This window comes from Solanum dulcamara, chromosome 6 (genome assembly GCF_947179165.1).
Source record: "Solanum dulcamara chromosome 6, daSolDulc1.2, whole genome shotgun sequence".
Lineage (NCBI taxonomy): Eukaryota > Viridiplantae > Streptophyta > Magnoliopsida > Solanales > Solanaceae > Solanum > Solanum dulcamara.
Window position 1 is genome coordinate 37,468,833 of NC_077242.1, and position 21,885 is coordinate 37,490,717.

The window sequence follows — 21,885 nt, forward strand, 5'->3', positions numbered from 1 at the left end:
TCATGATCTCAAGTTGGCAGCAGTAGTGTTTGCTCTCAAAATAAGGCATCATTATCTCTATGGCATGCATGTGGTGTTTACTGATCACAAAAGTCTCCAGTATGTCTTTAGTCAAAATGAGCTAAACCTGAGGCAGAGAAAATGGCTTGAGTTGCTCAAGAATTATGACATGAGCATTCTCTACCACCCAGGTAAAGCTAATGTTGTTGCTGATGCTCTTACAAGGTTATTTATGGGGAGTATTGCCCATGTTGAGGAAGAAAGGAAGGAGTTGGCTAAGTAAGTGCATAGACTTGCATGATTGGAAGTTCTCCTTGTGGACTCTAGTGAAGGTGGTGTCATTTTTTAGAATGGGGATAAATCATCCCTAGTGGTGGAAGTGAAGGAAAACAAAGATCAAGACCCCATCCTACTTCAGTTAAAGGAAGATGGCCATAAGAAGAAGGTAATGGCTTTTGCACAAGAAGGTGATGGTGTGTTGAGGTATCAAGATAGATTGTGTGTTCCTAATCACTACTAAAAAACACTAGCTTTAGCTATGAACGTCGTCGCTGGTCTTTCTCTATTTTGCTTGTAGCTAACAAAAATCTATTGCTAAGTAGGATTAGTAATCAAAATCAGTCTGTCACTAAATCTAGTTTTTTTAGTAGTGAATGTTGATAGACTCCGCAACAGAATCATGGAAGAGGCCCATAGCTCCAGATATTCTATTCATCTGGGTTCTACAAAGATGTACCCTGACTTGAGAGAAGTCTATTGGAGGAGTGGTATAAAGAGAGATATTGCGGACTTTGTTTCTAAGTGTCTGAATTGTCAACAAGTCAAAGTTGAACACCAAAGGTCATATAGTGTGGCTCAGAATATAGAGCTTCCAGAGTGGAAATGGGAGATGACAAACATGGACTTCATTACAGGTTTATCGTGATCTCTCTGACAACATGATTCAATTTGGGTGATTGTAGATTGGATAACCAAAACAGCCCACTTCTTACTGGTAAAGACTACTCATTCATCAGAGAACTATGCTAAATTGTACATTCGTGAGATATCAGACTTCATCGAGTTCTTTTGTCCATCATCTCAGATAGAGAAGCTCAATTCACTACCCAATTTGGGAAGTCATTTCAGAAAGGCCTAGGTTCGAAGGTGAATCTTAGTACCGCATTCCATCCTCAGACAGATGGTCAGGAAAAGCGTACGATTTAGCCTTTGGAGGACATGTTGAGAGCTTGCGTCACTGATTTCAAAGGTAATTGGAAAAACCACTTGCCTCTTTTTGAGTTTGCATATAACAATAGCTTTCACTCAAATATTCAGATGGCTCCTTATGAGGCTCTTTATGGGTAGAGATGTAGATCACTAATTAGGTGGTTCGAAGTTTGATGAAGCTGAGTTGATAGGGACAGAATTGGTTCATCAAGCTATGGACAAGGTAAAGATCATCCAAGAGAGATTGAAAACCACACAAAGTCGTCAAAAGTTCTACATAGATGTTTGGTGAAGAAACTTAGAGTTTGACATCCCAAAGAGATTGAAAACCGCACAAAGTCATCAAAAGTCCAACACCGATGTTTGGCAAAGAGATTTAGAGTTTAAAGAAACTTAGAGTTTGACATCCCAGAGAGATTGAAAACTACACAAAGTCGTCAAAAGTCCAACACCGATGTTTGTCAAAGAGACTTAGAGTTTAAGTTAAACGATTGGGTGTATTTGAAGGTTTCATCCATGAAGGATTTTATGAGATTTGGAAAGAAAGGGAAACATAGTCCCTATTATATTGGTCCCTACCGGATTATAAAGAGAGTTGGTAATAAAGCTTATAAGTAAGACCTACTCCCAAAGTAAGGGGTTGTTCATCTAGTGTTTCACATTTCTATGCTTAAGAAGTGCTTGGGAGATCCTTCACTCATCGCTCCTACTGAGAGTATTGGTGTAAAAGATAGTTTGTCCTATGAGGAGATTCTGATTCTGATTCTTGATCGTCAGATTCGCAAGTTGAGGACCAAAGAGGTTGCATTAGTCAAAGTGTTGTGGAGAAATCAGTTTGTTAAAGAGGCTACATGGGAAGTCGAAAAGGAAATGAAATTTAAATACCATTATCTATTGTTCCTCCTAGTGATGATGTTAAAGGTAATAATTCATTTTCCCATCTCAGAGTTGGTGTCTATTCATGAGTTTGAGTGTGTCAATTATTGCATTACATTCATGCTTTGTGAATATTTCTAGCTTGGTCATCATTAGAAGACGAATGATTCCAAGGGGAGCTCTTGTAATACTCCAAAGCATCCTAGCTCAGATCCCTAAGAAAAGCCCTGAAGAACTGGAAAAAAAATCTTTCAAAACTATGACCCACGACCAAGCAACTACAGATAATAACTGGAGCGATAGGCCATAGGTGAGGCTCGTAGGTCACCCCTACACTTAGAAAAATTAGAGTTTCTTTGAACTTATCCTATGAATGGCTTATATGGCCCGTAGGAGCCCCTACTGACTGTAGATGGTGCTCGTAGGTAATGTTCATAGACTCAGACATTGTACCCTGCAAGACGAGGAGGGTCTACGACCCGTTGAAGGGTCTCATAGACCCAACCTCATAGTTTCTTCCCCAGTACCTCTGTACGAACCATCCCTACGAACAGTAATAGGGTCTACAATCCATAGAAGGGACTCGTAAACCCAACTTTAGAGAAGCTTCTCAACACTTATTCTACAACCATGCAGGACGACGTAGAAGGGTCTACGACCTATAGAAAGGGTCCGTAGACCCAACCTTTGCAAATTCTAGTGATCTCTGAAAAATGCACCCAGCTTCTACAAGAGGGTTCCTACATCTTGTAGAAGCTTCTACGGACCGTAGGAGGTACCCATAGACAGCTTCATAAAGTTTTAATGAAGGGTGTTTTCATCTTTCCCCACCCTTTCCAAGTCAAAACTTTGACGTTTTGGAACTAATTTAAGTCCTTTATAAGTACCCTCAGACCCTTTTTCCCTTATAATCACTTCTAAGACTCGGAGCAAGGATTCAAGAGGAGAAAAAGTTAGGGTTCAAGAGCGTTCATTGAGTTTGTTGATTTTCATCAAGAAACACTACTCTTCCAATAGGAAGGCTATTCATAGCATTGGAATGAGTTCGTCCACGCATGCTACATCTTAATTCCATCATTTAAGAGTTCAAGTTGAGTTTTAGCCCTAATTCTATTGAATTTCGAATGAGTTATTACTTCTTTCATTGAGTTCTATGTAGATTTATTGGGGTAATGATTATTCCTATAATTCGAATTGTTGAATTTACTATTCATGGTTACATCCACATGAACCCTAGTTGAGTATTTACATTGCTTCTTACTATGCATTGTTTTTAATTAAAGATGATATATTTTCATGAATTGAGTAAAAGAAGAGTTTTTACGAAACGTGAGTGTCCAAAGTGCATATATTTTTCTTGAGTTATGAACTTGATATTTATGAGTTTATGCATGATTTTCCTAAGCTTAAATGAGTTACTTTTTTATGAGAAATTCATTTTTGAGAATGAGTTCTGTGGGAACACAAGTAGTCTGAAATGCATGATGATTTTTAGGGAGAAAGCATAAAGAGTTCGGAAAGAGTTTGAGTAAATAAAAGTAAAGTCCAATGAGACTAAATGAGATGTATTTTTATTATCTTACTCACTTACTTATATGAACATTATACTGCATGTTTTGGGAGTAGTATTGAAAACCAATTTGGGTAAGAGTTCAGACAACTCAAACCCATAAACTACGTAGCCAGCGTAGATAGGATAGTGCCATTAATTCGGGTGAGTTCTCACTGCCCGCACTGAGGGATTTTCATATGGATCCATGAGATGATGTTGTGTTCCTTACCCTGGCAAGGTATTGGACGACTCTGGCAATGAGAGTAGTTCGTTGTATCATAAGAGGCTCGTCCATGCACGCTACATCTTAATTCCATCATTTAAGAGCTCAAGTTGAGTTTTAGCCCTAATTCTATTGAATTTCGAATGAGTTATTACTTCTTTCATTGAGTTCTATGTAGATTTATTGAGATAATGATTATTCCTATAATTCAAATTGTTGAATTTACTGTTCATGGTTACATCCACATGAACCCTAGTTGAGTATTTATATTACTTCTTACTATGCATTATTTTTAATTAAAGATGATATATTTTCATGGATTAAGTAAAAGAAGAGTTGTAGGAACTATGACTAACATAAGCTTTCCAATTTGACTGGCTGAAACGTCTTTTTCTTTTCCATGTCTAATGACCAAGGCATGAAACCTATCCAGCAACGAAGAATAGAAGCCTCAATGGACATTTCACTCTGAATTGTAGTAAAGGTTAGGTGACACTGGTACGAAATGTCCAAGCTTCACAATGGTTTTTACAAGAGATTCAAATGTAAGCCAACGTTGAACTCGGACTCGAATCATGTAACTGCAAACGCAACCTAAATTGATCATGGAATCCTCACACAAGGCTCAACATCCATACATTAAAAAACTTGCCTCAGACAAATTAAGTGTTAAGTGAGGCACGAAGATAAATTTTCCAAATTTGCCAACTTGAAAGATACGTATAACTGAACTTAAAAAACAAAGCGGGAGAGATCCTCGGCAGACTGCCACCTTCAAAATTTCTCTATGCCATTATATGACAGGTAAATAAGGAAATCTGTCCAGACGTAAGTACAAGCGCAAGGAAAAAGAAGTGCACGGGGAAGCTCTTCACAACTCAACACATCAACGTCCAACTCACAACAGCCTTATCTTTGAGTCTATTTTCTCATCTTGTCAAGATGAAAATAGCAGCTGATAATACAAGCATAGGGAAGTGCCAAGATTTGGAGCACATCAATCGTTCCAGATTCCAATTGCAACTACTAAGTGCTACAGCAGTTCTAATGAGTCTTTTTAGATACATACATCGTCAGTAAAATACTTGTCAAAACATTACGAGATGTCAGATGCAGGAGTCAGCATTCCCTTAATATGACTTTAATAATTACTCAACTTTCTCCATCTTCACCAAGCTCACCATCTTCTAGCTCCTCATGACCACCATTTCGACGTGATCCATCCCTATCTCTTCTGTGTCTTTTATGCCGACTTTCACCATCGGATTCAGGTGAATGTGCATGCTGTCATGAAAGCAGAAAAAGAAAATCATATTGCAGACTGCCAAACAGCATAATAAGAACAGAGAACTAATTTTAAATGGAGATATTAGAACCTTCTTTGACTTTTTACGATCGCTGCTATGTCGGCGGGACTTTCTAAATTCCTCTTCATCGTCCCTGTCAGATGCCACCTCATCGTTAGAGCTATGGTGACGCTTCCGGTGCTTCCTTTCTTTGTCTCTTTCAGGTTCCTCTTTCTCATCCTTGTCAGAAATCATCTCTTCGTTAGAGCTATGGTGTCGCTTCCGATGTTTCCTTTCTCTATCTTTATCTCTCTTTCTCTCTTCTTTGTGCTCATAGCTGTCTGTTACATCCATAGTCACGCAATCTGGCTCATCTTTTTTTGCTCGTTCTTTTTCCCTTTCTTTTTCCTTCTCTCTTTCTTTCTCCCTTCTCTCCTTATCCTTTCTCTTCTCTTTCTCCTCTTTTTCTTTCTCTTTTTTGACCTGCAAATAGCACAATCTAAACAATGACCTGATATGACATAGAATCTAATAGCTGTTCCGGAGTTTGTTAACAATAGAATCTAGGCCAAATGCATAAATAATCACTTAATGTTGGCTCCAATTTTCATTTTGAAACTTCAACTAAGAAATGTTTCAATTGAACACTCCAACCTTAAAAAAATTGTGCCTATTAAACACAAATTTGGCAGTCCCATTTCAATAGAGGTGTGTGAGCGCACTCTCTTATGCCGTGGCAAATCAAATCAATTAAAAACAAAATATACATATCAGTAACAGAAGTACAAAAAAGAAAAAGGAGATACAAAGATACACATCAGTTGGACCTCCTTTGGGTGCTCATGGTAGGAGTCCTTTGATCAAATTCTTCATTCCAAAAGGATAAACATCAATCCAATGAAATTGATTAGATTATTCGCCACAATTTAGGGATCTAAAGTGGTTGCATATTGAGGGTGAGCATATTTGGAACTGCGGAAGAATTGGGTGAGTCCACATTTCCCTAACACTTGCCGGAGTATCACCTTTGCCAATGAGCACCTCGCTGGAACTCTCTTTTCCTCTCCTCTTTCTTCAACGAGAAAGAGCTAAAGCTCTCCAACAAAGACTTATTTTGGGGAAGAATTTTGTGGGTTCACATTTCCCTAACACTTGCCGGAGTATCACCTTCTCCGATGAGCACCTCACTGCAATTCTCTCTTTTACTCTCCTCTTTCTTTAACTAGAACACTAAGGCTCTCCAACACAGACTGATTCTCAAGTAACTTCTCCAGTAACTGAAATCAGTTGAAGATCACGATGCAGTGACCATTTCAGTCACGGCCATTTAAAGCCCCTTAAATTCATTGTGACTTCCTAATTTGTGTTTATCCCTTATTTGTTGTTTTGCTTTTGTTTTCTTCCGATTCACTTCTCTCCTCTCCTTATCAGTTTGGGAAATTGTTCTATGTTTGCACATTCAGGCATGGTGGGATTTCTTCATGTTGAACTCCTCAATAAAAGTGGGGAACAACATAAAGGCTAGACTTTGGCATGAAAGATGGTATAATAACTTTCCTTTAATGATTGGAAACTAGAAAGGTACCCGAGTCTACTGAATCATCTCAGTGGCTCCCCTCCTGCATCTTCTGTCCCAAACAGCCTTATTTGGGATGACCAAAAGCCAGAAGAATGGAGGTCGAGTACGATGATTCCGTTGTTCAAGAATAAGGGTGACATTCATCAAGTTACTAAGCCATACTATGAAAATTTGGATATTGTGGTCGAGTTGAGGATGAGGAGAGGTGTGCCTATCTCCGGGAACCAATTCAAATTCTTGCCAGGGCGATAAGGAGATTGTTGGAGTTGTATAGGGACAAGAAGAGAGATTTACACCTGGTGTTCATTTGTAATGACCTTGAGGGTCATTTTTAAAAATTTATGTGAAATTATCATTTTACCCCTATTGTTTTAGTGCCCCGAGTGTTATTTGATCAATTTGCACTATTGGTTCATACTTATACAGTTCCGAATGAGTTTTGAGGGTCAAAAACATGTTTTGAAGGGTGGTGGTGTAAGTTGACCGTGGTCAACACGCGTGAACAGTAACACGCGTGAATAGTAACTTTTTGGGCAAAAAAAACCCCTTTCTTCCCATTTCAATATTTTGTTCACCATTTGTTTGAGTTCTTGAACTCTTTGAGGCGATTTGAGAAGAGATTTTCGAGGCAAGGTATTGGATAAGTGATTTTTGACCTAAAAACTTCCTTTTTCATTAAGTATTTGATGATTTTAACTCTTAAATTTTAGTTTCAAACCCCAAAAATCTTTGTTTCTTCCCCTAATTTGAATTTAAGGAAAATAGTGATTTCTAACTCGTTTTGAGCTCTATTTTTATGGGTTTTTCAACCATGAGTTCCTTATTACAAGTAGAATGTTATAGTCCAATAAATTTCCAGATTTGACCTTTTTCGAAAATAATTAATTTTTGAACCATTTTATCCCAGCTTCCGAAACCTATTAATATGGGTGTCATTGGACTCCTTGTGATGTGTATGTTTTATTGTTGATAGTGGGTTGTCAGTCCGGGCATTGAATTCGAGAGTTGCTTGTTCGGTGGAGGTGTTTGAGTGCGGTTTCGACAATTGAGGTAGGTTTGGCTATCCTTCTTTGAAATTGAGATGGGGTAATTAGTCATTCATATGTTATAGACTTTGGGATGAGGTCGTAGTATGAGTTGAGAATGTTATATATATTGTGATGCCCGTGTGGGGGCTTATTTATCAATGTATTGCCATGTGGGGGTTTATTTGTATTACATAACCCGTGTGGAGGCCTTATTTGTTATCTTATTTGCTTTGAGAGCATGTGATTCGTGATTTGCCTAAGAGAGAGGCTTTAGTTTGACTTGTGATGCTTGCCTGAGAGGTTGAGTTGGGGGTTTTGAGAATGCTTTGAGTATTGAAATATTGTTGAGAAAGGGATGAATATTCCTATTACTATTTATTGAGGGTGAATATCATGTGTAGGTTAAGTTTTGAGAACTTTGAACCTTCTACCACATGTGAGTTGAATATTACTTCCATGTCATATGTGTTTTGATGCATTCATCCTCATTCATCATAGAAGTTGAGAAATATGGAAATTCTTTTTGAGAAAGAAAATGAAACACCTTTAAACCTTTGTATCTTGAGTCCCTGTCCGAGGCAGTATTACGACAGGGTAGTAGATGCATTGTGATCCCTTGACCACGAGGAGGTGGCAAGGATAATGAGATATTGTGATTGAGGTATATGGTCTGCGAGACCCCATGGGTTCTGCTTGGTAGCACAGCTCGGCAGGTGTATACGACAGGTTGTGCGACAGTCTTGATTCCACCGTACCACCACATCATTGCATCATCATATTGCATTGCATTGCATTGATATCTGTGCTGCTTGAATTATTTGATTAATTGCGATTATGAGCTGTTATTATGGATTTACTTTACTCGCGTCACTATATATATATATATAAACTGGCGGCAGCGATGCCGAAGTGGGACTTTTCTGTATGCAGGTGGAAGCGTTCCTTAGCTTATTTCATAGGTTTGATTAATTCCTTATACTCAGTCAGCTAAAACCTACTAAGTACATGTGAATTGTACTCACCCCTACTTTTGTATTCTTTTTTTATGTAGATACTAGTCGGAGTACCTCACGTGGCAGTTGATATTCTAGCGGATTGTGTATTCTCAGATTAGTGGTGAGGTCCTAGAATTCGGATCGTCACTAGTCTATCTTTATTTTTTTGTTTTTTGTATCATTCAGAGACTTATGTTGTATCTTCAAATTTGAACTTTGTATTAGATGCTCTTTATACTTATGACACCAGGTTTTGGGATAATTTTTTTTTATTGTTTTTCTTTTTATTTAAATTGTGGCATCACTTTTCCCTTTGGGAGTCTTGGATGAGTTTTATTTTTAGGGTTACACATCAGATTGGGTTTTGAGATGTGTGTCATAATGACCTCAATTTTTGGGTCGTGACATCATTGATCTAGAAGAGGGATATGATAGTCCCTAGGGAGGTCCTTTGGAGATGTTTGAAATCTAAAGGTGTGCTTGTGGCATATATTAGGGAAATTAAGGGCATGTATGATGGAGCCAACCCGAATTAGAACAGTGGGAGGTGACTTAGAACACAATCCTATCATGATGCCTTAAGCCTTAGTGATGGACGAATTGACATGACGTATTCAAGGAGAGGTGTCGTGGTGTATGTTATTCGTAGATGACATAGTATTGTTTGATGAAACGCATGGTGGAGTTAACGATAAGCTGAAAATTTGGAGACAGACCCTAGAGTCTAATGATTTCACATTAAGCAGGACTAAAAAAGTACCTAAAATGCAAGCTCGGTGACTCATAAGGTAGAGAGGGAAGTGAGGATCGATGCACAAATATACCTAAGAGAGAGTTTCAAATGCCTTGGGTCCATAATCCAAGGAGATGGGGATATTGATGATGATGCCACACACCTTAACGGTGCAGGGTGGATGAAATGGAGGCACACCTCCAGGGTACTTTGCGATAAGAATGTGTCATCAAGGTAGCCAAAGAAGAATTGGGGGAGGTTATTAGACAGGACTAGGCACATCTACAGCTTATTGAGGACATGATCCTACGTCGGGAGATATGGAGGTTGAGGATTAAAATAGAAGATTAGTAGGTAGCCGGGTGTTGTCGCACTTTATGTGGGAGAGGTAGGGTGCTAGCCCCCTACTTTCACTATTGGTAGTATTATTTAGTAACTACGTAGTGTCTTATTCTTCTATGTGTGGTACTATTTGTTGCTTCATTTTCTTTGTATCTTGCTATTTGGTTCACTTTTCTTTCAATCTTGCTTCAATAACGTTTATTTTGAATCAAGGGTTCATCGGAAACAGTCTCTCTACCCCACAAAGATAGGGGTAAAGTTTGTGTACATCCTACCATTTCAAGACCCACTTGTGGGATTACATGGAAAATCTTGTTTTTTTAACTGTACTCTACAAAAACATTGTAATTCAATAGTCAATAGTCTTCACGAATTAAACATACAAGGCTTTTATAAACTTGCTTGTTGTACAGACTGCACTTTAACCTGAATCAGTTGAATCATGGAAAAAAATTCTTACAATTGTATTTCATTCATGTAGTACCACCATAGTGTCCCTAAACAATATTTTAGAACCAAATGATATCTCACTATATTAACCTTAAAAATAATTCAACTCTCATAGCATTAATGTGTTAAAATCAAAGATTTGGATTAAAATATATCACATACCATGAAATTCTCCATCTAAAAGTTTTTGGGAAAATACAATAGACTGTTAATATCCTTCCGTAATAGCAATAAGAGGATAGATATAGTCAATTTGATCCTTATTCCAAAAAAGAATTAGTCAGTTTATAAACATGTTGATATTATTTTGTTTTTTTTTTGGGTAAAGACAGTTTATAAACATATTGATATACTGCCCTTATGGTCTAATTGGTTCACTTTTTATAAATATTATCTAATCTTGATGTATGTTCTTTTCTCCAAATTTGCAATCTTATTCCACAACCTAATTAAGGTTGAACTAACTTTCCAATTCTTTCATACTCATAAAATTACACCATGGAGTAGGCCAAAAAAATTATGCACAGGTCTATACTAATTAAACTTTGGTTTTGGATAAGTAACTATTCTCCACTAAATTAATACTCCGATGGAGAAATTATAGAATTGAGGCTTAATCCATTATGGTTCTTAAAAGTTATTAACGGAAGGAAAACCTAATCTAAGGAGGCCAAATGACAAAACATCTTAATAGTGATGTTTAAAATTTAAAAAGTAGTACATGTACATGGCTTACAATACATAAACATGTAACTAAATATAAAAACAGTTTCAAATTTTCTCACAATTTACAAAATCCTTGAAATAACTTTTGTTACGGGCAATTTTTGTTCAAGGTGCCTGCTCAATTCCAAATTGAACACCTTTGTTTGACTTTGTAAGATAAGAGCAAAGTTACAAATTTAAACGATTTACTATTCTTCGGAGAACACAAAGAGTCATATGCTAAATTTTCTGTTTTCGGACAATATATTAAAAAAAACTATGATAAAATTAGTAAAAGTTTGTCTTTATTATTGTTGCCTGAGTTGAACAAAATGTTCTAATACTTTCAGTAAAAGTGAATATTGTTTTGATACGAACGAAAAAGGAACAGTGGACACTGACTTAGGATGTATAAGTTTCCAAATTATGGTGTGGATCAAGAGTCTTTCTGAATGTTATCTGATATAACGAGTTTAAGTGTTGTACAAGGAAACTTGGGCACATTACACTCTAACATTTGTTATCTTCCCTTTCCTTTTTCTTTTCTTTTTTTATTTGGATAAGTGAAATAATTTACTACCTATATTGGGAAGTGTACAACACTTAAAAAAGAAATCTAATGCCCAAATAAGGAAACCCTTCAAAGTATGAAGTACTACGCCCTCGAGATATTTTCTTGAAAGTCATAATAATTACAATTTACACTGTTCTTCCTCGTGGATTTTGCTTTATACTTGGCACCTTTTGCATCAAGCTCCCACTTTACTGTCTGTTTCTCCTACCAACTAGATTTACACTCGCAATTGATTCAAACAGTTACCCTGCAACTTAGGGGTGGCAAAATCAAACTCAATCAGCCAAACCCGCCCAGCCCGTTTGTTATTAACCCGCTCATTTATTAGCCCAACCCATTTCAATCCAACCTATTTCAACCTATTAAAAATTGGGCTGATATGTAATCCGAATTGACTAATGAGATATTTTGTCAAAATATTTTTAATTTTTTTTTTTAATTTGATATGTTATATAGTCATAATAAAGAAAAAAATAAATTTATTAGGAACCAAAATATTTTCAAAGAACAAATAAAATAATTAAACTTAGTAAAAATTAGGTTGGGTTGGATTTTAACCCGTTCTATAAACCATTAATTGACCCGTTTTGATCCAAGCAAACTCGGGTTAGGTTCGGTCTTTGACCCATTTGTTGTCTTAACCCATTATGACCCGCCGAAATTTGACCCAACACGCCCAATTGCGACCCCTACTGCTACTCATGATCTCCAACTTCCTCCATAATTAATTTCTATAGAATGGATTACTCTCTCCAAGGTGCCATTTGCAACACCAATTTCTTCTATTCCACATGCACCTCTAGATTTATGCAACTTTCCCAACTATATTCACTAATGCTGCACAGAAATTTTAGTTATTGTATTTCTTGCATTCACTGGATGCTCTGTTTTTAATACAACTTTTACTCCATCAAAAAAAAAGTTATTTGTATTCTCTTTTGTTATAATTAATATTGTGAATATGAGCTAGATAAACAACAATCATGATTCTGCCAACTGCTACGTCCAAAGATGCCCCTCGAGAATATGCACTGACAGTGGAGACATAGATTGAATGCTAAAATTGACATAGAAAGCATATATTATTCATATTCATGGGTGGCATTATTCAAAAACTCTTTAATCAACAACGAGATTTGTAATTAATTTTACATAATACTATCAATCAAATATCTAATAAATTTGATTGACAAAACTCACAAAGGAGTTGACGCTATACTGAAGGTTTGGAGACCGACCATAGAGTCTAAGTTATCGTTTGGTAGAGTATATTAGGAAAAATAATGCATGCATTAGCTTTGTATATTATTAGTACCTTGTTTGGTACACTTTTTTAGCCTATGTAAAACTTGCATTAGTTACACTCTATTGTGTATTGAGATGTGCATCACTAATACCATGGATTTTCATGTATTAATAATAAAAAGGGTTTCAACATATGAATTAAATTGATTAATGACGTAACTACCCCTCAAATCCCTCTCAAAACATTTCACATTTTCCAAAGCTAGAGAATGTGGAGGGTATTTTTGTAAACAAACACTTTTTTGTAGATGTTATGCAAGGCTTGTTATTTCTAATACATCAAACCAAACAATATATAAGAAATAATGTCAGCACAATTAATAGCAGCATTACTAATGCAAGCATTACTAATACACCATATACAACATTATTCTTATATAATCTACCAAACGATCCCTAAGGGTTTTAAGTTGAGCATAACCAAGACAGAACACTTGGATTGCAAGTTCAGTGATGTGCATGAGGTTGACGTGGAAGTGAGGCTTGATACACAAGTCATCCAAAAGAGAGAGTTTTAAGTATCTTGGGTCTATTATCCAATGAAATAGGAAGATTAACAAGGATGTCACTCACCGCTTTAGTACAAGGTAGATGAAATGGAAGCTCGCATTTGGAGTTTTATGTTATAAGAAGGTGCCACCAAAACTTATAGGCAACTTCCGCAAAGTGGTGGTTAGACCATCTTTGTTGTATGGAGCGGACTGTTGACCGATCAAAAACTCTCACATTCAGAAAATGAAAGTCCCAGAGATGAGGATGTTATGATGGTATGTGTGGTTATACTAGAAAAGATAGGGGATTAAAATGACAATATCCAAGACAAGGTGGGAGCGACTTCGGTGGAAAACAAAATGTGAGAAGCAAGGTTGAGATGGTTTGAGGCATGTAATGAGGAGATGCATTGTAACACCCCAAAATACTAAAACCAATTTTCACACTTCGATATAACATTCCTTGATAACTAGAGTGTGTTTTACTCACATTTTAGGAACTTAAAATTTTGTGATATTTGAAAATTTGATTACCGTAAATTATGATTGTAATTTAAGGAATTGTATTGGGGTATTTGCGTAATATACTAATTATAATTACCTATAACTTGATAAAGGGAGGTGAGATACCTATATATATATATATATATATATATATATATATATATATATACACACACACACACACATTTGGGTACCAACATACTTTTGGGCAACCACCTTTCAAGCTGTGTTAAGTGATATATATCACTTATGTAACATTTGTTTTCACACACCTTCTCTATAGAATTTGTTTTCCTAAAGGCTAAGCAACCTTCCCTCCCATAACCATATTAGTCCACAAAAACCAAAGGAAAAACTTGTTCCTTTTGGCTAAAACTCAAGACACCACCCTACCTTTTGGTTATACATACTCATGTACAAGTTGAGGAACTTGATACGTTGTTTGACCTGCGGTTTGGACTCTTGAAGTTGTGTTGGACTGTTTGTGTGCTAAAAGGCTAAGGTTTGTGTATAAGCTTGTACTTGTACTCTTGTTACCTGCTAGTATATCTGAAAAGTTATCTTGGTACCTTGGTTACTTTTTGTCACTTTGTATGGTCATATTGGTATCCTTTGAGACTTGCAAGGCACCTGCTCAACGCGCCTACTTGTACGGATTGCTCGATCACTTGGCATTCTTGTTGGGACTTTGTCCTTCTTGTGCCTGTGACTTTGTCACTATTGGCATGTCGTTTGATTTAGTTCTTTTGCCATCTTGACTCTGAATTTTTGGTTCCTCTTAAGTATGAAAGTTATCCATTTTAAGTACGAACTAGAAAGCTATTTTTATATGGTTCTTGAATCTCTTAATTATTGGGTTTTGACCCTTCTTGATGCAGGACTTCGGTCCTTCTTGATACTTGAGTGTGCTTGGTGTGACGGCATGATGTACATATTGGGCAAAACTGGTTATTTTTCCGCTTGAAATGATGCTATGAGCTTTCTTTACACTTGAATCATTGACTATCGAACTTGACATTCTTGACATGCTTGTTTACTTGATCTATTTATATATGTTTCGATTGAGCTACCCATGACTTGAGAAATGTAAATTGGAGAATCTAATGGCTCCAAACCAATAGTTTTTACACCACCAAGCTTTATGCTTAGCCATAGTTGTTTCTATCATCAGGAATGTCCGAGAAGATACTTAAAGTTGGCCATTGGAGATAGAATTTTTGAGAGCTTTAAGGAAGATCACATTTGCATATAGGCATCTATATTTTGTAGTAGTCATGGACATGTATATGATCCATGGGTTATACATTTATATGTAATTTTGAAGGCTAATTTGATCATGACACCATGGTTTGTAACTTTTATTTAGTGTCATGTTTTTTTGTTTTAGGGTGTGTAAACCCAAGTCTTGTAATGTACTAAAGTTGTTTGTTTTGGATGTTTGTATAGAGAATGAACTAGTGAACTTTGATACTCAGAAGTTTAACTTGCAATAGTATGGAACAACGCATGGAATCTTGTAAGTCACTTGCTTATTCATTTTGAAAGGTAATTCCTCCATAAATCGAAGCTCTTACTTTGTTTAATCCTGAGATCAAATGAATTTCTAAATGGAAAATTTTTATACCTTTAACTATTTTGTATAGGCCTAATTTCACTACTAGATTATAATTAATGTCTTACATTAAGTGTGGGATTCCACTGGGTGGTTGTTGTTGTTGTTGATGTCTTACATTAAGCTAATTTTAGATGTCACTAGTATGATATTAGTTTTTCTTTTAAGAAGTGGCATCCTTCTGAAAGGGTGTTTACATGCACGGATGCCCCAGTGCAAAGGTGTGAGAGGTTACCTATGGATGGCTAGAGGTAGACGAAAGAAGTATTGGGGAGAATTGATTAAACAGGACATGGCACAATTGTAGCTCATCAAACACGTGGCCTTAGGAAGATGTGGAAGACACGGATTAAGGTAGGAGTGTATTTGTCCATTGTAGTAGTTGTGTATTACTCTTGTTTCTTGTTCTTCGATTTTTGTTATTATATGTCATTTCGTGTTAGTTTGATTGTAGTATTATTTTGTTGTAGTATTTTGTTTTGCTACTATTTCTTATTCTATTATACTATGTTGTTTCCTTTTCTTTTCTTTTTTTGACAATTGGTAAGTAGAATTCTTCACCATTAAGGAAATGCTGGCCACCATCAAAAAGGGTTACAACCATTACCCAAAAAAATTTACAAGCTTCCTATCAGTTCTATGATTTGATCTACATCGTCTATACATAATTGTATACACCAAAAAAGTAAAGATACTAAACAATTCCATTTGACTATGTGAATGGAATTGGATTTATCTTCGAAACATCATTCCTTTCTCTCCAGACGGACCACCAAATACATGAAGGAATCAGTTTCCACCATCTTTTTGAGTCTTGCTGCCCCCTCTTCTAATCCAGCAGCTTGGGAGGTCAGAAGTATGTTCTGGCATGGACCAGCTTTGGCCAGAAATGTTTAGGAAGAGTTCCCATAGTTGAGAGGTGTACAGTATGTTGTTTTCTTTATTTCCATTACTTCTTTTTCTAGACTGTTTTTATCTTTAGTCGAGGGTCTATCCAAAACAACCGCTCTACCTCTGCGGTAGAGGTTACGTCTGCGCATACTCTACCCTCCCCAAACCCCACTTTGTGAGACGTATGTTGTTATTTACCTTTTCCTCCTCTCGTCTGCGTTCCTTTTCCTTTGCTTTTTCCTGCAACCATGCAACATATTCCTCAAAGACTGCCCTTGAGATTGTCTCTTCACCAATAGCTCTGAAAGTAGTGAAATTAACAAAAGGTATTATGATCCATATAGTGAAACCAAAAATGGAGTTCTAATAAATAATAGCACCCATATAAAGCAACTAATATGGGAAAAAAGAAGTCACCTGAACTCTGAACTGTCCTCCACAAGTTCTTTGCTCTCCTCCCAACTAGAGGAATCAGTTATTTCCTACAAAAGTCCCAGATCACAAAGTGAGTAACAAATACAAAGGTGATGTAAGAAAAAAGGATAACTCAATAAATCCTTTCCACAATATTTGACATGCCTTGATGGAACTGAGCTTGTCGGTGAAATCTTTTGCAAGCCTTTGACGCTTTTTAGCTTCTTTCTCTTCCTTTTCCTTTGCTCTCTCAATTAGATCCTCAAAAATAAGCTGCAATCAAGCAACAAAGACATTTGGCAAACAGCATAACAACAGCAAAGTCCTTCACCTCGTAAATATACACACAATCCTACATTATCAGAACAACCATACTGAGGACATCAGTAGACAAATGCAACAACAGGCCTCATTTTTTAAGGAAAAATTAAATTATTCAACTGACGGAAATTCACAGGCAAATGTGCTTTAACAAAATAGTCTGCCCCACATATAGAAGCACTATTATTTTAAAAGTTAAAGCAGCTGGAACAAGTAGCTGTATATTCTGGTCAACAGATGAGACATCATACATACTGTATGCCAGAGAGGAACTATGGATGGGCTAGCATTCAGTTTCCCACAAGTATGTCTAAGTAGATCTGCAACTTAGAGACACTGAGAGACGTTTGATAGGCATAATCCTGACATAAAATTACTTGAAAGCTTTATACATGTTCAGGATATCCCAACCAAGCAAACGAAGTATTAAGCCCATGAAATGTCCTTGTTTACCCTTATTTGTCATTTAGTGTGCGAGGTCGCTCCCTCATTTTCCACTCTTCCTCTTTGATCTCTCTCTCTCCCCTACACCATCTCTGCACGAACAAAGACATCCAACAAGGTAATGAACTTCATCCACTCTTAATTTAAAGCCAGTGCAGAGGACTGTGAATTGCAGTCCTTATCGTGCCCTGCTACAACTAATAAAAGACAGTAATATACCACCAATAATAAATAGGTGATGCTAGTGAGGCAACATTAATGGACCAGTTCAACTTTTATCCTTTCGGACTCCTCAATTAAACATCCCCCCAGCTTACACGGTGAATTAAGTAATAACTGTTACCCTTTAGGCACAGAGAGGAGGCACTCTCAGTTGAAAACTTAGAAGGAAGTGAAGTCGAAGACCCTGAACTGTTGCCTCACTACTACTCATGTGGTCCATAGATAGAAAGAAATAAGAGACCTTCTGATGGGATATAGATCGACTATGTACGTTTGACGAATAGCCTCGTATTTCAAATTTCTTTTTTGGGCACCCATGAGGTTCCAATGTGTATGGAAAATATGGTATCGTTCGTAGAGTAGAATCAAACTATGTTATAGATTCTTTATTCCTGGTATATTGCTTTTCTATGTAAGATTTTTCTGTTATTAATTAAATTATACACCTATTTAAAAAAAAGTTGAATTTTGCAAAATGCTTATAAAATGTGGTGCCGGGGGCATTATTAATAGAGTTGCGTGCATGAGGTTTTGGTTTGGGGGGGGGGAGATAAAACTGGATGAAATGGAGATAAAGAAAGGAGAATTTATGTTGGCTACTCACTTAAGAAACCATGGAACGAGGTGGAGTGAGGTTTAGGAGGTGCACAAGGATCAATATCGATGGGTGCGTGTTAGATTCTCAAAAACTAGTGCATTTTTAAAGAATCCGATACGAGTGCAGCAATATTTTTGGAGAGTCCGAGTAACACAGGTTATAAATTCCCTTATGGGTTGTAACCTTGGGCCATTCATAGATCATGCTAGATGAAAGGTGGGAAGAAACTTGAGAACCCTTTACAGGTTCAAGAATATGTGGCTGAGAGAAATTGACTTCAAAGATAGAGTGGCAGAATGGTGAAATAGCTAAAAAGTGACGGATTACTTGTCATTTTAACTCGTAAAGAAGTTGAAGATGATTTAATGAAATATAAAGGTGCAAAAAAGAGAGATTTTTAAGAGGGTAGGGATGGATGTGAGGAAGATTATTAATGAAGAGGAAGCAGGAGTTGAAGAGTTAGCTAGCTGAAGAGACTAGTTGAGACAAAATCGTGGGTTTGTGCTTGGTGAAGAGGGATTGAGCACAAAATTCTTTCAGATGGTAGTCGTTGCAAATAGGAGGAGAAATATTATTGAGTCAATAACAGTGAATGAGGTAGTCTTTGAGAGGGAGGAGGAGGTAAAAGAAGTCATAGTGAGCTTTTATGAGCATTTATTTAAAGGGGAGATGGGTTGGAGGTCAAATGAGGGGATAATTTGATCATACAAGGAAAGATAAGTGAGTCATCCGAGAGGGTGATTGGGGAAGAAGTGAGGGTGCATGTGGAGTAGAGTTGTCAATATTGGCAAGCCCAGCGCAGCCCAACCTAGCCCAACTCACATGGTCTTTGAAATTTGAAAAGTTAGGCTGATTTGGCCAACCACTTTGATGGCCCTTTAAAATGGCTAGCCAAGCCCAAGCTCATGTGGGCCGCAGGAAGGCTTCAAAGGAATTTATATGGCACTCGTAACTTTTACTTAGTTTGTTGGAAGACTGTCGCGAGCCCAACAAGTCAGGCGGTTTTGGGATGAAAGATCTTTGGGTTCTTACCAAAACCTTTAGGGGTCGTTTGGTGTAAAGGATAAGGAAAATTAATCCCAAGATAAATTTTGAGTAACCTTTAATCCCTTGTTTGGTTACAAAGTTTGGGATGACTTATCCCAGGATTAATAATTATTACTGGATAAATTATCCCAACCTTTGGGTGGAGTAGTAATCCCGGGATAACTTATCCCGGGTGAAAATAGGTAAATGGCAAAGATTTCCTTTTAAAACCTTTTAATACATCATTTTTCACATTCATGTATATATTCACATTATTTTTAACATCATTTATAATAACATTCACAACTTTCACTACTCCTTATTTTTATGATAATTCTACATATTTTTCTATTAAAAAATTACACTATAAATATAATTTTTATTTATGAATTTATTTGACTAATTCTTATGTTTATTTATATTTTGATTTCTCTATTACTAAATTATATATTTTTAATTATATATTCTTTTAGTCACTTGAAAGCTTGTATTTCACATATCAATTATAATGAAGATAACTTTAATATTTTACAATTTAAGAGTGATATATTCTTAAATAAAGTGATATAAATAATAAATCTTCGTTTACTTTTAACAAACTTCAGATGAAAGTTCTATTTTTAAGCTAAATAAGATGAAAGTTTTGTTTTTAAATACATACAATACTATCATGGGAAGGCACACACCAAAGTAAAGCTTGCAAAGAAATATAAAAAACTAAATAAAGTGAAGGGTATTTTTGTAAACAAACTACTTGTTCTTAAAATTTATACAATACATATTATTTTGAATACAACAAACCAAACAGTCACAAGAAATAATCTCAGCATAACTTATCCCATCATAATTACTCTCATCATAACTTGTATTCAAACCAAACGACCCCTTAGGGAAATGTCTATGCAGATTTAGGATAGAAGTGCATGCCCCGTATAAAGAAAGGCGGCAACCAAAAAATATAAGATTGTGTAATTGAGGAAAAAAGAACATCACTTCCTTTCAAGTGCGGCATGTGAGGGATATTTTCAAGGGCTGGAAAGAGTCTAATGATGGTATTACCTTTAGGGTTGAGGAAGGGAGCACGGCCATCCTTTTTTATTTGTGTGGGGGGGGGGGGCATAGGTGATGTTAGGATGATGCACTAAAATTCACATTTTCTAACATCAATAGAATTTTCTACCAGAACAACAACAACAACCCAGTGAAATCCCACATCGTGGGGTCTGGGGAGGATAAAGTGTACGCAGACCTGACTCCTACCAATGTAGGACGGCTGTTTCCGAAAGACCCTCGGCTCAAAATTTTCTACCAGAACGAGATGATAAATAGTCCAACAAGTTCAAAGGTTGCATGAAGGGGAGATCCATCGAACTTAAGGTTTAGAAGGTAGGCAGAACTCCAAAATTTGGTCCAACTGCTCCATGAACGGAGTTCCTTACATGATGGTCAAGATTCTTGGAGGTTAGGGGGTACCGCTTCATGGCTTAAGTAGTGAAGCCACATGAAGCTACATAGTAGGGCTTCTTGGGACTGAAGTTATATAGCACAAAGGAAGAAAACACTTTTGTCCAAGAAGGTGATGACACGATGAAGCGATTGTTTTGTTACTTTTTTTTAAAGGTGAGCATTTTAAGATGAAAAACGAAAGGGTAGGGACCTATTAAGAAAAAGGAGAAAACAATTCCTTCTTATATATAACTAAGGTTCTCACTATGACTTCATCTTCAATTCTTTTTTTTTCTGTCGCAATGCGGCTTCTTTTGTTATATTCTCCTCTCTGTTTCCTTGCTCCTGCAGCTTTCACTTTATGTTCTTTGTTTGTCTTTTTTTTAGTTTGTTAATTCATTTTATTTGGGTTTTTTCCTTTTTCCACATAAGTCAAATGGACATATCTATTATTAAATTGCAGCTGTTTTCCTTCTTTCTCTGTTTTCAAAAAGTTTGCATCCGGAAAAAGAAGCCCAAAATAGTTTCAACTTATTCTGCTAATCTTTTATTTAATTATAGAAGTTATAAATCTTCTGTGCAATGTTGATTTTGATATTCTTTTATTTCACTTCAATGAAGCGAGCGCTTCACCTTTCTCTTAAAGCAATAGTATCTCTTGTCGCTTTTTCCCGCTGCTCGTAAAAAACACTGATGAGTTCCTTCATTTGGTTGGTAGTAGCACGGGGAGGGATTTTTTTTGTTTTTTTTTTTGAGCAGTAAACATATATATTGTAAACAAAGAACTACACCAAAGGTATACTTCAGTAATAATAACTAGTAGTCATCATATGAGCAAAACCTACCACCTAAACCTCATAAATAATCAAAACCTCTAGGAATGTCCTCTGCCTCTTGAGAATATTCATGAATACAACAAAAGCAGAAAAGCACTAGACAATTCATCTTCAACCTCTGAAGGGAAGTACTCTTTATCTTTAAAACACCTCTGGTTTCTCTCCTTCCAAATTGTCCACTAGATGCAAGTTGGCACAATCTTCCATCTCTCATGAGATTACC

General features: G+C 36.5%; 1 protein-coding gene across 1 annotated transcript in view; it reads right to left on the bottom strand.

Annotated features, from left to right (window-relative positions):
* Positions 1–4,730: 4,730 nt before the first annotated feature.
* LOC129893487 (pre-mRNA-processing protein 40A) overlaps positions 4,731–21,885 on the bottom strand; it is a 44,889-nt gene continuing 27,734 nt past the window's right edge. Inside the window, exons 25-29 of the mRNA XM_055969023.1 lie at positions 16,935–17,042; positions 16,773–16,837; positions 16,554–16,656; positions 5,237–5,629; positions 4,731–5,144 (exon numbers count right to left, since the gene is read on the bottom strand). Coding sequence (XP_055824998.1) covers positions 5,013–5,144; positions 5,237–5,629; positions 16,554–16,656; positions 16,773–16,837; positions 16,935–17,042 — 801 coding nt within the window. The 3' untranslated portion in view covers positions 4,731–5,012. The remainder of the gene's footprint in view (positions 5,145–5,236; positions 5,630–16,553; positions 16,657–16,772; positions 16,838–16,934; positions 17,043–21,885) is intronic.